Genomic DNA, 15,608 nt, shown 5'->3' on the forward strand with positions numbered 1-15,608 from the left:
TACTATATAGCAATTTTTATGATGGCTGTTGTTGTTTATGAAATATTATTATTCAATAAATAATATTTAATATAAATAATAGGAGCATTTAGTACTGCAAAATGGTCACAATAAATATACGTTTATATATTTTATTAAAGCAACCAATCATTTAAGTATTAATTTGAAGTATTTCGTTTTGATTAATCTTAAGCCCAAAACACACTGCACGCTTTTAACAATCCTATAAAATCACTGCATGTCCCACTGTGCGACATGGATCTAATAAACTTGGCTATGACATATGTGTAGACTGTACGACGATGACACCTATCGACTCTATACTGTAAAAGAATAAAACATCATCAGCATGCGCTAGTGGTAAACAAAACGAGCATGATAAATCACACTTTAGCAGTTGTAGTTTTTATGTGTGCTGAAAAAAATATATATTAGCACTATGTCGTGTTAATTTCATGTCGCATGTAAATTGGTTGGTCGGTAAACGTGGATCGTTCCAGCAAACACACTGTGCGATGATCATGCTGTATCGTAGGCTATCTTTGGTCGCAAGTCGGCAGTCTTTAAACCTCTCTCTCTAGAGACTTAAAGGGGTCATATGATGTGATTTCAAATTTTCAGTGTTACAAGCTCTTGGTGCATAAAGAAGATCTGTAAAGTTGCAAAGACTAAAGTCTCAAATCCAAAGAGACATTCTTTATAAAAGTTGAGACTTGTCCACGCCCCCTTAAAATGGCTCGTTCTAACACGCCCCCACATCTCTACGTCAGTATGTGGAAAGATTTGCATAACGCCGCCCAGATGTTCACGCAAAGAAAGAAGGCATAGCTTTTATTTTCCTTGTAGTATTGTTGTTGCCGCCGCCGCCATGTCGTATAGACGCTGTGTGTTTCACTGTGAAAGCGAAACTACTTTGTTTGGCCTTCCAAAAGAGGATGATTTGCCCTTTCGTCATGCCTGGGGCTCATCCGTGCTGGTCGCTGAGGAAATACATCAACTTTGCACTGTGGATCGCTGAATTGGCTTTCACCGTGGACGAAGTGGAGTCCAGCCCGGGGTCGTCACATGTGGTTGCTGCAAGACCAAGGTACGCTCCTTCGTAGAATCCGCCTCAAGCCGCCCACCTCTGCTCACTCAAGCCTGCCGCAGCTCACTCAAGTCCACGGTGTGTGACGCTGTTTCGCTGAGAAAGCGAAACTACTTTGTTTGGCCTTCCAAAAGAAGGCACAACTAGAAATCATGTTTATATCACGTTTATAATGGTTTTTATGTTTATGTCTCTTTATGTTAAGAGGCGTAACATTTCCATCACATGCTTGAGGCATTCGGCCAATCACAACAAACTGGATAGCTGGCCAATCACAGCACACCTTGCTTTTCAGAGTGAAGAGCTTTGTAAAAATCGATGCGTTTCAGAAGGCGGGGCATAGAGGAGAAACAATAATGTACATTTAATGAAAAATAATGTGTTCTCATTTTATGTTCCTTGATATGATTATTAATATTATTATTATTATTATTATTATTCCTAAAAAATGGTTTCCGCTGGCATGCATTTTATGAGTTTTTGCATTTCTATATTTCTATATTCTATTATTATCTTGTTTGTGTTTGTTTTTTTTACTTTCTTTCCAAGTGACAAACTGATCAAAATCACAGACCTTTGACGAAAGCTTGTGTGTCTTTCTTTTTCTCTGTTTTGTATTAGTTTGAGCTGAGGCTGTTGCCACAGGACATAATTAACAGAAGAACTCAATAGGATCATTGGTAATGCCTTGTCTCTATAATGTTCAGAATGATATAAGGCCAATGGCATTTGAAAGAGCTGCACACAGCGTGTGTCTTGACAGTGTGCCTTCAGCTCAGATGAAGGCTGCTTCAGAAGGACCTGATGGCTCTTTTTTAGAAGAAGAATATATGCTTTAAGTAAACAACTTATTTTGCGTCATCTGCAGCCTACCAGGATTACAGTCACTAAAATTGTAAGTGTCTGATATGATTATTCATTATTAATTAAATGTGGCTGTAAAGATGAACAGAGATAAAGGGTTTAACATTCTGCATACATATAGCTAAATATCTTATATCTCTGAATCTGTTCTACTCATTTTTAACACATCCAGTTTTCCAGTTCCTCTCTTTCAACTGTCCTATAGGACTATCAAGACAGTTGAGACGTACCCTTTGGGTCAGTAACATGAGCTGTGAAGCTGTGGCTTTCTGTGCCAGAAATGGTAGAGGAGATGGGGAGGCTGTCGGTGCTGGCTAATGGCTTGTGTCATTGTAATGTAGTGGATTGTGTGGCAGGATGGAATTAAGATCAAATGACAATGTCTGGTCAGCACTTTACCAGGGACACTTTTAAAACACAGTTTGTATTGCTATTAATAAATATTAGTAATTTCCAATCACCTCATTTTCATAAAACTGAAAATCAAGGTTACGGTAAGACATTTACAATTTTGTTTAGCATTTTATAAAAGCTTTTACATTAATTCTTCTGATAAAACTTATTTGTATTATTTGAACTCTAAAACTATTAATAATTTTTGCAGTTGTTGTAGTGTTTGTGATGTTATATGGTCATGGCAAAAGGCTAGTTAGGTTTTTTAACACTAAAATCACGTTATTTACTTTTTGTGGTGATGTTAGTAAAACAATGATTATTTAAACATTTATGATTTTTTTTAAAGGGACAACTAATTAAAATTAATTTAGATTTTATTACTTGTATATAAAAGGATAACTTGTAATGAGCTCAGAATACTTTTTAGCTCATTTTGATACACGTATTACTTAGGATCTGACAACTTGTCCAACACATCACTTGGTATCTGATGATGGTATAGATTACAGCCAATGCAATGTATGTTTTTGCCCATGTGCTTCTCCTTTATCATATTGTGATGACATTTGATTCTTCTCATCAGGTTTCATTTTTCCAAAGCATTTGAGTCCCACATGCCAGACAGACACAAAAGTCATGTGATCAGAGTGATGACGTCATGATGTGTGTTATTCTGAGCTGCATTAACGTTGGGATCTGGGTGAGTGGTGATGTGTGTGGGGTGTAAAAGGGAAGCAGAAGTGTCATCCTAAGCAACAGCAGCAGTGCTGCAGTGACAGTCACACTCATTTAATGGCATCTGTGTCTCTCACGTAAGGATGATCACTCTGTTACAAAGCACAATTTGTACAGACACACTTCCTCACATACTAGGGATGTGTGAGTCTATGATAGTTACAAGGAGCCAAATTTGACTGAGTTTCACACTGAGCATTTTTGCACTTCCTAAATTTAGAAATTGTAAAACATATTCTATATTGGACTGTTCTGCTTGGTTAATAAAAGGACTGGCCTCTATTTATATTTTTGATCAGTCATATTTCAGAAAAAGTGCATGTAAGAGCAGAAGTGTGTGTGTGTGTGTGTGTGTGTGTGTGTGTGTGTGTGTGTGTGTGTGTGTGTGTGTGTGTGTGTGTGTGTGTGTGTGTGTGTGTGTGTGTGTGTGTGTGCAGTTTGCCAGAAGTGCTAGGCTGTGATTTCCGCTGTGGTGGATGACTTTGAAATTGTGCATCTCCAGAGATATATGGCAAACTTATAATCATGGCATCTGTGCTTCTGATCATTTATCATAGGGAACATTATTTGGGCACACATTTATTTTGGGAAGAGGAAGTGTGAGAGAGAAGACACTCTCATTGTATAGTTTATTGTCATCACTGACAAATAGGATGGCATTGTTTGGATGAACAGCAGAATTTTCTCAAAAAATAAAACAAGTCAAGTTCATTGCAACCCCTAACTGTATATCTCATGAATTACCACATTGAAACTATGTTAAATATTGTTTATACAGTATATTTACATTTACATAGGATGGCTATTAGCATAAAAAAGCCTTCAAATGCCAAGGGTGTAATTCTTTATGAATGAATGAATGAATGAATGATGCATTTATATAGCGCTTTATTGTGTATTTTTGTACACCCAAAGCGCTTTACAATCTCGAGGGGTCTCTCCTCAACCACCACCAGTTTACCACCACTCTCTTTAATCAGTGTGCCATCACAAATCTACCAAAAACTCACCCCCTTGCTTTCCTTTTTATTTTTGGGCTTGAGGAATCTGAACACTCTTTTTATATTTCACTCACAGTAGAAGTGATACCGCAGTAGAAAAAAAAACACAATGGCAGTATTCTGGAAAAAACAACAGAGGCAAGGCAGAAGGCTATAGGCTTTCTATACAATGAATATCTTCATTAAATGTCCTTCATTATAGAGAAAGCTGAGAAGAAATGTCCAATCTTTTTCTTTTTTCAGCAAAGACTATATACTAAACAGATGTTTTGGACACTTTAAAATGTATGAATGTCATTGTATTTTACATACATTTCAAGAAATAGTTCATCCAAAAATGAACATTTGCTGGAAATGTACTTAGATTAGGCTGTTTCTTCATCCCAACATATTTGGAGAAATTTAACATTACATCACTTACTCAGCAATGGATCTTGGGTGCAGTGCAGTGAATGGGTGCCGTCAGAATGAGATCATGACAGAATGACATCAAAATAAGTACAAGTAATCCACATGACTCCAGTCCATCAATTAATGTCAGATGTTTTGACTCTCATTCTGATGGCTCCTATTCACTGTAGAGGGGTGATGTAATGCTAAATTTATCCAAATCTGTTCAGATGAAGAAACAAACTCATCTCCATCTTAGTTGGCCTGAGGGTAAATCTTCAGCAAATTTTAATTTTTTGGATGACCTATTCCTTTAAAGCAATTATTTCAGAAAGAAATCAGGGAGATTAAGGAGATATTTCAATAGTTCAGAAGTGTCACAAAATATTGATAGAGAATATTATTGAAAAACAATAGCATATCACAACTAAATTTAAATATAATGTAACAAATTGCAGTTCACATTCAGGCTGTGTTGATCCAGACCATTAATGAAGAATTAATGAAGAGATCCTTCATAACTGCACCCATCACATTTGAATTTTTCTTTTCAAGTTTAAAAATACAGATGTTCATCCAAATGTACTTAGAGTTACACCATCACTTAAGCAGCAGACTGCACCAGGAGTCCACTGTTGAGCTCCAAATGGCTCCAACTGAGTCTAATGAGCATGTTCATTGGAGGGGGCATGTAAGGGTGAGGGGTTACACCAGACTCTTGGCCTGATGATGGTAGAGTGCCTGTGAGTTGACCTGACTCTGACCCACTCTCTAGTGAAGTTCGCCTGACTGTAGCCTCTCCACACCATTACAAAATGGCAGAGTCTCAGTGTGAGGGGCCATCTAGGGGAGCCTGTGATGGCCAACATACTATAAGCAGCTGTAAATCAACCGTGGGCTTGGGAAAGCTTTAAATAATAAATGTAAGAATGTGGTAAACAAGGACAATAAATGCATTTTTTTTATTCAAATCTCTTCCATAAATTAAAAATGAAGAAAAAAACAATAAAATATATGTAAGTCAGTAAATACAGTCTATACAGCAGCACCAAAACATTCAGACACTTAAGATGCTCATAAATTTGACTGTGTTAGATATAAAATATCAAACCTATTTTTGCAATCAGTGTTATTTTAGTGTTGCTGAGATACTATTTTATTTTCTATTAATATTTTTTAATTCGTTTTCATTTTTCTATTGTTAGGTGAAGTTTTGTTATTTTAAAAAAGCATGGTTTTAGTTTTAGTCAAAATATAATAACTCTCCTTCTAATACATTCTGGTTTCATAAATTTTAGTGGATGTATAAAGATAGTTGTCTTCAAGTTCAAGCAGATGTAGTTCATCACATTAATTATAAACATGATCCACAAATGTTTGACAATCAGAAGTGTAACAATACATTTTATATCAGTTTTGAAAAGTTTTATCATTTTAAATCTAACAAACTTCTTTTATGCTGAAAAGCTTGAAAGTGTTTGTGCTGTATTTCTGTAAAATAAATTCCACTTGGTTTAGATTTTGTTTGGTGATTTTTAAGTGTGTCCAAATACATTTTAGAGCTCAGTTTGTCATAATTTTTCCAACATTTATTATCATTGTTGGCTCTTTACATTGGTTAAGAGAGTTTAAGGTGAGTCTCACCCACTGGTCGCATCTGTACCTTAAGTATTTAAGGACAGGTCGTTCACATTACAGACTTGGCACTCATATCATAGAGCCAGGTGGTTTTCTAAGCACCCTCTCCATATGGTGCCCTTTTGTTTGCCTCTGTCCCTCTGTCTCTCTTTCTCTCACTCTCTCTCTCTTTGCCTTTTACATCTTGAGAAAGTCCTAACTGTTGACAGCTCTTTGAGCAACAGCAGGCTGTTGTTGTGAATGTATATAGAGCGAGCAAGTGAGCGGGAGACAGAGAGGGAGCGTGTGTGTGCTGGATGCTAATGAAAAGCAGATGTTGGGTCAGCGTAGGAGCCTGTGGTTGTGTATGTGTGTGTGTGGGTCCGCACTCATGCACACTTGTCTGTGTGCATATGTGTGTGTGTTTACATGTTTGCCCCCTACTGTCTCCTAACCGCTGAGTGCTCTTGGTGTCCCAGCACCTGATAGGACGGCAGTTATTGATAAATAATATGCAGGCTGCATGGTGTAGCTAGCCCAGGGAGTTTCATAGTGAGTTGACCATCTGGATACACTGGTGGAGATGCAAACAGGGAGAGAGTGTGCCAAGTATCTAGGGCTATGGAGAAGTCAGCCACACTTCACTTACTCATTTTTCACAGCAGTAAATCTTTCGACTCATACTGAAGCTCATACAGTGGAACTGGGCCTCAGCGCTTTGAACAATGTATTTCAGGACTATGTATTTTCGTTTCACTTTGTGTTGTGCTCTGCTGGCAAATACACACCCCTTGTCAATTTTGGATGTGAGTTTTGAATAAAACATGAATCTTGTAGCATTTGTTGAAGCAAGAAAAAAAGATCTGGTAATCTAGCTGAGAGATGGATATGGTCAGACATAACTTTAAGCCTAAAGTTTAAGGAATACTTGAGCTAAAAAATTTAAAATAACATTTAGAAATAGTATACAAAATGTAAATGCAATGTTTTTTTTTTGTTTTTTTTTTTGTTTATTAGTACTGTTATTCAGCAAGGATGCATTAAATTGATCAAAACTGTCCATGAAGACATTTGTAATGTTACGTAAAATTCATCAAAGAATCTTGTTCATAGTTCATCATAGTTCTCAGAAAAAATATTAAGCAGCACAACTGTTTTTACTGATAATAAGAAATGTTTCTTGAGCACAGAATCAGCATATTTTATATTATATTTAAAAAAATATCATTTTTATTATCGAGATAATAGTATTTTATATAGTTTGAATGAGTTTTTTTTCTATTGTCAAGCATTTTGTAATAATAAAGTTTAAGTTGTTTAAAATAATATTTTAATAACTTTGTTGATTACACACACACACACACACACACACACACACATTTTTGTTTTAGTTGTAGTTATTTTAGTTCATTAATTTAAACTAAAAGAAAATGAGAAAGTTTTTTATAAAAATGGGACATTTTAATAAATATAAACACTTTCTTCTTTCCAAAAAAAAAAAACAAAAAAAAAAAAAAAAAAAAAAAAAACCATAAAGGTTTGATTCGTACCCTCTGTGACTTAAGTTATATCCCAAGTCTTCTTGAAATGCTACTTTATGTACATTAGGAAAACTAACTGCATATGGGTTTGAAATAACATGAGGATAAATAAATAATTACAGAATGTTTCTTTTTCCATGAGCTATTCCTTTAATTTCGGCCTTTTCTGAAATGCTTTCATACGTTCAGCAGTCCAAACATTTTTATATTTAGTTCATTACACTTTTTTTCCAGAACTCTCATGATGGATGCATCAAAGAGACATGAAATGACTGATTACTTGCTGCTGTGTTGGACTTCAGTGGATTGTCTAAGTGTGTGTGTGTGTGTGTGTTTGTGTGTGTTTGTGTGTGTGTCCGGGGGCACACAGGTTTAATGGGCTGTGTACGAGGGGGTTGGGGGTATTTCTCTTGAACTGGTGATGGTGGGAGGAAGTGTAGAGATTTATGACTAGGCTGATTGCCCCTCTCTTTCCTCCACAGTGGCTGACCAGCGGAGAGAGTGAGACACAGTAAATCACTCCTGCCACTGAGCCCCTGCACTTGGCGTTGATCCTTAAGAGATCAGTCAGTCAGACACATCTCAATTTGTCTCCCTGAGAAAGTCACACTGCACAAGGATTTTGGTTTTCTATCACTATCCCTTGATAATACCACTGTTTTGAGGGGTGTGGTGTGCTCATTTCAGCAGTGCTGTTTGTTGGCCTGCACCATCACTGTTAGTAAATCTCTATAGGAAAGCATAGTTTCTGAGAGTATAGACTTATTCTGACAGAGTAATTACAAAACCTGTAACAGCCAAGTGAAAAATAGGCTAGGAAAGCAATCTTTTATCTCTCTCCCTCTCTATGTTTTTTTTTTCTTTATAAATAATATTAAAAAAATCATTAATGTAATTTTATTTATTTATTTATTTATTTATTTGTTTATTTATTTATTTATATATTTTCTTTATTTTATTTGTTATCCTTTATTTTTGTTTATTTTATTATTATTTATAAGCCTTTCTGTCTCTCTCTTATTTTTATCTCTTTTTCCCCCTGTATGAGTATTGAAGTTAACAGGAAAGACTGACCTCAGGGCTGTTTCTAGCTCCTGATCGATAGTGAGGAATGTGAACCTAAGACTTCCAGTGACCAAACTCAGTTCTACTGTCATACACACAGGAATAAGAGAACCCTGAGCTTGCTTCATTTTCCCCCCTGAAACTAGATGAAATTATGGCAGTTTAAAGAAACACTTTAAACAGTTTAACATTCTTGTAGAAAAATAGCAAGAACAGAAAAACATGTTTAGTTTAAGTGTAAAAGAGTAGATTTTAATGAATTATATAAGTATTTAAAGGGATAGTTCACCCAAAAGTGAAAATTCTGTCATTATTTTCTCACCCTCAAGTTGTTCCAAACCCATATGGGTTTCTCTCTCTTCTGTTGAACACAAAAGAAGAATTGCTGTCACCTTTGACTTGGTAGACCATGGACCACAAACCAGTCATAAGGGTCAATTTTTTGAAATTGAGATTTATACATCTCCTGAAACCTGAATAAATAGGCTTTCCATTGATGTATGGTTTGTTAGGATAGGACAATATTTGGCCGAGATACAACTATTTTAAAATCTAAGAGTGCAAAAAAATCTAAATATTGAGAAAATTGCCTTTAAAGTTGTCCAAATGAAAATCTTAGCAAGGCATATTACAAATCAAAAATGAAGTTTTGATATATTTAGGGTAGGAAATTTACAAATTGTCCGCATGGGACATGATCGTTACGTAATATCCTAATGATTTTTGGCATAAAAGAAAAATCGATAAATTTGACCCATACAATGTATTGTTGTCTATTGCTACAAATATACCCACACAAATAAAAACTAATTCCATGCTCCAGGGTCACATATTTTTTCCATACTATTGACATCAGTGGCTACCATAAACTGTTTGGTTACCTACATTCGTCAAAATATATATTTTGTGCTCAACAGGAGAAAGAAGCTCATACAAGTTTGGAACAACATGAAGGTGAGCAAATATTAAAAATGAACCACATTTAGATTTATTATGCTGGATACATTTTCTCCATAAGGGAGCTTGAACTGAGCAACAATTGCAATCATTCTTGAAAAGCCATTTTGGTCTCTTCTGAGTAAGATGCTGTTTGAAAAGTGAGTATGCTCTCCTAATCTCACCAGCTGTTATTGTAACCTATGACTCACTCCTCATCCGTTTTTACAACTATGAGTTGCCGTATAGCTAGAACTCAGAAGCTGAACTGTGCCATTTGCTTTGAAAAGCTATTCGACCTCTAAACTTACAATTTAGTTAGATCTGAGGCAGCATTTTATTTGCTCAGACAAGCACTATTGGAGAGGTGTCAAGTTTGCATTGAAATAGTGCAGTATAATTTGGACCAACAGGATAGAAAATTCAAGTAATTTAAACAAACATCAAACCTGATCACACAGCTAATTACAACTTTAAATACCATCTATCTATAGAGCTCCTTCACAAAGGAAGCTCATGACATTGACCTGCATGAAGAGATTACATGAGTATGAGCAACTTGATAATCAGTTTCAAAGATCCCAGTTGCTCTGTTCAGGTTTTAAAAAAAAGGACTTACTGAACATAAAGAATCTAAGTATTTACATATACATGCAGATGCATTTATACATTGATTCATTCTTATCACAGAACCTTTAAAGATACTGTCTTTCACTTTGCAACCACACTTTTTTTTAATATTTCTCTTAATAGCCAACTGTCAATTTATGTCAGGTTTTAATATACCCTGCCATGAAGATTATATTATTATTATATAGCTGTTAGAAAGTATCTGCACCTCACATTATAATGAATTCCCCCTTTGCATTGAGTAAACCCTCAATCTATATTAACCTATGCATATTCATTTAACCTTGTGCGCTCCTCATTTGGGAGTCCCACTTATGGTCCTCATGGTCAAAAGTGACGGGACACCTGAAATGTAACTTTTTTTTTCTTCAGTTAAATCAATCTAATATATTTTTGTTCAATATTTTTTTTTTCTTTTGTATTTTGAGAGAATTTTATGGTACTTATTCATATTTATGTAATAATTATGATCAATTTTCCCCATTGAAAATAGTTCAAACTTTTTCTAATTTTTTAAAATTTATTTTTCAATTAATACAGTATTTCAGATTAAAATAGAGACAAGGTCTTTAAAATCCAATTTTTGAAGGCAGAATAGCACCTCCTGGTGAGAGCAAAAAAATAAAAAAAATAAAAAAATAAATTATACATAATTGTTTACTTTTATTAGGTTGTGGATTTAAATGTATATTAAGGCATTCTCAAAGACTACTTTTTGTCAAGGTTTATTTTTTTGTTGTTGTTGTTGTTGTTGTTGTTGTTGTTGTTTTAAACATTGATTTGAAATGTAGGTTTTTGCATTATTATTACTACATTCAAACCTGAACACAGAAAGCATTTTGTTACACAAAACATTAAAATTCTATAAAAACGTAACAAAAATTAACAGGAATGCTTTATCAGAGCTCAATTCTTCTGGGTCTGATCTGATTTTTGCCTCATATTTCAGTCTTCTGACTTATTTTGGCTATATGGTTATAGCCGTACCAATTCATTTGATGTATAATTCTGTATGTGTGTGTCTCGGAGTGTGTGTAAGTAAGTGTGTATGAGTGGATGTATCCATTTTACACTCTTGATGTTTTCGAGTGTAACCCCTTCCTTGCTGTTCACTTTTTTTACTCAATTGTAGTCGAATTATTGATTATATTTTACATAGTTGCAGTGTTATGTACTTATTATTGTTCTGTACAAACAAGAAAGAGAAAATAGTCTGGATAAATTTTATTCAGTGTAAAACTGGATTGTTTTAATTTCTCTCCAAGATAAACTAAATAATAGTTGTCGAAAATTACATAATCTAGGACCTTTATCCACCCTATTTTGCAATACAGAAGACTTTCAATTCATTAGCCATTAAAAAACTAAGAACAACAAAGGCAGTAAATGGTAAAACTATTTTCACGAAAAACCAATTTGTTTATGAATATGATAATAAATAAAAAAGCATTTCATAAGAAATAGCCTACCAGTTTGCAATGTCAAGCATCAAAACGGACTGTTTTTGTACAGCTAAAATATCTGGAATTGAATGACACCGGAAGTTTTGCACATGCAAATTACAAATGACCGCTGTTATATTAAAAAAAAAAAAAAATGTGTGCCATTGTATAAACAGTAAGTTTATCCCTCATAACCTCGTTTTCATTCAGTTGAATATGACGTCTAAAACGAATAAGGGCTCTAGCCATGCCAGCGGGTCTATAAATATCGCTAAATACATATTTTAATGGAATTATCTTATAGTCTGAAGGGGGTGTTTGCAAGAGTACCAGCACCACACTGAAAAAAGTAAAAGTGGCTTGTCGATCCAAAAGTTCAGGTGGTCAGAGTCCCCCTCGGTAGGGTCCCTATGGTGAGGCAGTGCTTGATCGCTGAAGGAATACTGGGAGTGAGTGAGCGAGCGCTCTCGCGGAGTTACAAACTGGATGGAGCCGATAGAAGTAGGCTAGATACTTTAGTTATAATAAGTGGATTTTGACAGCGGATCTCTGGCTACATTCTGACGACGTTTCCTACTGGATCTTATAGCGTGCCCACTGGGGAAAATAAATCTTTATCTGCAAGAAACATAGCTGGCATGCGCTAATATGGAAACCAAACCATTCTTGTCTCTAGGTGAGTTGGACTCTAGGGAAATATGGTTTCTATTATGTTAACTAATGTCACGCAGAGGTACAGACATCTACCAGTTTCTGCTCAGAAGTGCTGAACGAATAGAAACTCTGTGTGTTAACGTTAATGCCTTAAACATGTTGTCCTCAAAATAATAGCATTTCTACATTTTTCGTGGTCAGGTAATGGGAATGAAATGGAAGTAACAAGCAAGCGAGCTAGTAGAGTTAATAAAATGATGATGAGCGAGATTGTCATGTAAGTTTATAGGCTATGATGTATAGGCTATGTTATCATTACTATACTAATAAGATAAGTGTTATTAGGTCAGTTAGGGTGTGTGACTAATAATTCATGAAGTGCAGACTCGATGACTTCAGTCAAACAGTTAATGTTAACAGTTTATTGAAGCGCGCTCATTCTTCAGTTGTGCGCTGTCACATTTATCACTCTAAACGCTTATGGAAAGCTGTTTCAACAATTATTTCTGTAAACGAACATTTCTTTCTACGTCTCTAGTACCTTTTTATTCGTTTAATTATTTATTTGACTGCAGTCACTATATTAACAGTAACAACTACTATTTAATTGTTACTGGTAATAAGTAGTTTTTTTGTCATTTAATTCAGTGGGAATATACTCACTTTAGACTAGTGTGTATTCCAGTTGTTATAGGTTAGCATCACTATTGCAATTTTACTAGTAATTTATCTGGTGCTAGGAACCCACTTCTAACTTTTCAAATGATTATTATTGTATTTTTCCATTCCAGTTTTCTTAGTACTAATTTAATAGACACTTCTACCTATTTATTAACTTACTTTGTATTCTTGTTGTTACTGGTCATATTTGAATCTTACTATAAAGTGACCACAAAGTAGCAATTCTGACTAGTCTTCACATATAGGAAGTAAAAAAGCAACTTAGTGGGATAATTTCTATTGTAGCAAATGGGATAAATACTAGTGTCTTGTGGAGAAGTTCTAAAATCTAATAAATAAGTACTAATAAAGCTGAAATAGATAGGTGCTATTTGAATAGTTACAAATAATGCTTATTTATAATGGAATAAATATGGCTATTAGTCAGAAGTGAACAGTTTATATCTGAACTACAGATCCCATTAGAATTCATTGGCAAAATGACAACAAGTTACTTTGCACTAAGGGGAGTAGTGACTAGTAACATAGGACTAGCAAAGGAAAAAGTACTGTTGACCTTAATCAAATTAGATGCCATATTGAATTTAACAGGAATGAAAACTAGCCTGTGAGGGATAAACTTAGAGTCTTTACAATGGCAAAATGTATCATCATTAAAACTCCTGGCAAACACATTATTTACATGTATTTACTATAGTAATAACATGAAATTATGCATAATTAAAAGCAACTAAGCTTAAACCAAACCATAACCACAATTCTATAGTAAGGTTGTAAGGTTGTTAATTAATATTACTCAGAACTTATTTGTGTATTTACACTATCAGTAATATAAAAGTAGTCCATTTAAAGAAATAAATGTTAAAATGGCTTGCCATAAAAGCTCAACAAATCAATGCCAGCACACTTCAGTAGTTATCTCAACCACTTCAAAGGCTGGTACACCAAGCTACGAGTCCAGATGAGAATTGAAAATTTAACTAGATCTCTCAGATTTATCAAGGTCTTTATTTTCTTCGGTTTGTTTGGTAATTATGTGCTGCATCGTGATAGAGTGCATTAGTAGTCTGTTCTTACCTGAGCTTCTCCTACACCACCTCAGCCTCTTTTAACTCTCTGTCTCTCAAATGAGATGACGTGTGCATGATTGGAAAATCATAGTTTGACTGTAGCCACTAAGATTTAGAAAGTAATAACTCATGACATATGTGATGGTACAGAGCTTGTTGTGTAAACTTGCACTGAAATTGTATTGCAACAATATTCATTTTCCAAGCCACCTATTTATGCATTCCTTCTGCATGTTGGAATCCCACTGTAAACAGTGAGTTTTTAGGCTTAATGTGCACAACTTTACTGGCATTTTAAATGTTTGCTCTCTATAGGTCTCTGGGGGCCACAACCTTTCCCTGGAGCGTCCCAAGTCCATGAGCATTATTAAGAAATAGAGGGTCCCATTGTAAGAAGTCCCGTCTGTGGTAGTGAGGGGGGTGTATATGGGATGCCGGACCACCCCAATAAAAGAGAACCAGTTTGGTTTATGGCAGAGCAGTTTTGTGTTTCTGAAGAGGTGATTGGTCCTTTGTGAATGTCTGCAGCTGTCAGTTTTATAAGAGCGGCTTTAAAGGAAAGTTAATTGCTTAAAGTGACAGCGTCTCTCAGACACCCTCCAGCTACTGTCTGTGTCCAAATCAGAAGCAGTGTGGGCTGTTTCTAGACAGAATTACACAGAAGGCCAAACTGCACTTGAGAAAGTTTGTCTGAAGTGTCAGGTGATACACACACTTTGGAGGGGGAGCGAGTGTTTAGATCTCTTGTTTCACTGTTGTACAAACTGTTGCAATTTAAGCATCAGCTCTTAAAGCCTTTTGAAAGTGATGAGTGATGCCAGAGGGGGTATATTTGATCTGCTGCCCTGTTAATCATTTGCTCTATGCAGTGTATGCATGGCTCCGTGATAAAGGCAACTCTGCACCTTGTACTGTGGATCTTGTTTGGTTGCATACATTTAGAGTATGTTTACTGTGTAACAGTGGGCACCAAAGTCTGCGACCACATTAAAAATCTGTTTTTTTTTTTTTTTTTTTTTTTTTTCATTTTTAACCTAGAAATAAAGTTAAGTTAGAGTTAAGGATTTTGAAACATTAAAAATGAAGAAACATTATGAAGTTGAATAAATACTATGGAAGCTGTTTTTGCCACACAAAAAAAAGGTAATTGTGACTTTTTATCTCACAATTCAGACTTTTTTCTCATAAGTGTGTAATTCTGTATAGCCTATTTTATAATTCAGACTTTTTTGAGAAAAAGATTATGCATGAGCTTGTATCTGACAGTTCTGTTTCCAATTCTGAATAAAAAACTAAAAAAGGTAATTGCAACTTTATATATCACAATTTTCTAGCAATCGTGGGTTTATATTTCACAATTTAGATATCTCTCAATTCTGAGTTTTTATCTTGCAGTTCTGTAAACAACAACAACAAAAACCCTCAGAACTGTACAAAAAAAATCAGATTGGTGAGGCTTTTTTGTGGCATTGAATATGTGAGTCCTTGTGGAGTTCCGC

The 15,608-nt window shown here is 35.1% G+C and overlaps 1 protein-coding gene across 1 annotated transcript in view; it reads left to right on the forward strand.

Moving 5' to 3' along the window:
- The first annotated feature begins 13,228 nt into the window (after positions 1-13,228).
- LOC109053943 (retinoic acid receptor RXR-alpha-B-like) overlaps positions 13,229-15,608 on the forward strand; it is a 47,144-nt gene continuing 44,764 nt past the window's right edge. Inside the window, exon 1 of the mRNA XM_042724772.1 lies at positions 13,229-15,252. Coding sequence (XP_042580706.1) covers positions 15,222-15,252 — 31 coding nt within the window. The 5' untranslated portion in view covers positions 13,229-15,221. The remainder of the gene's footprint in view (positions 15,253-15,608) is intronic.

Source organism: Cyprinus carpio, chromosome B5 (genome assembly GCF_018340385.1).
Source record: "Cyprinus carpio isolate SPL01 chromosome B5, ASM1834038v1, whole genome shotgun sequence".
Taxonomy (NCBI): Eukaryota; Metazoa; Chordata; class Actinopteri; order Cypriniformes; family Cyprinidae; genus Cyprinus; species Cyprinus carpio.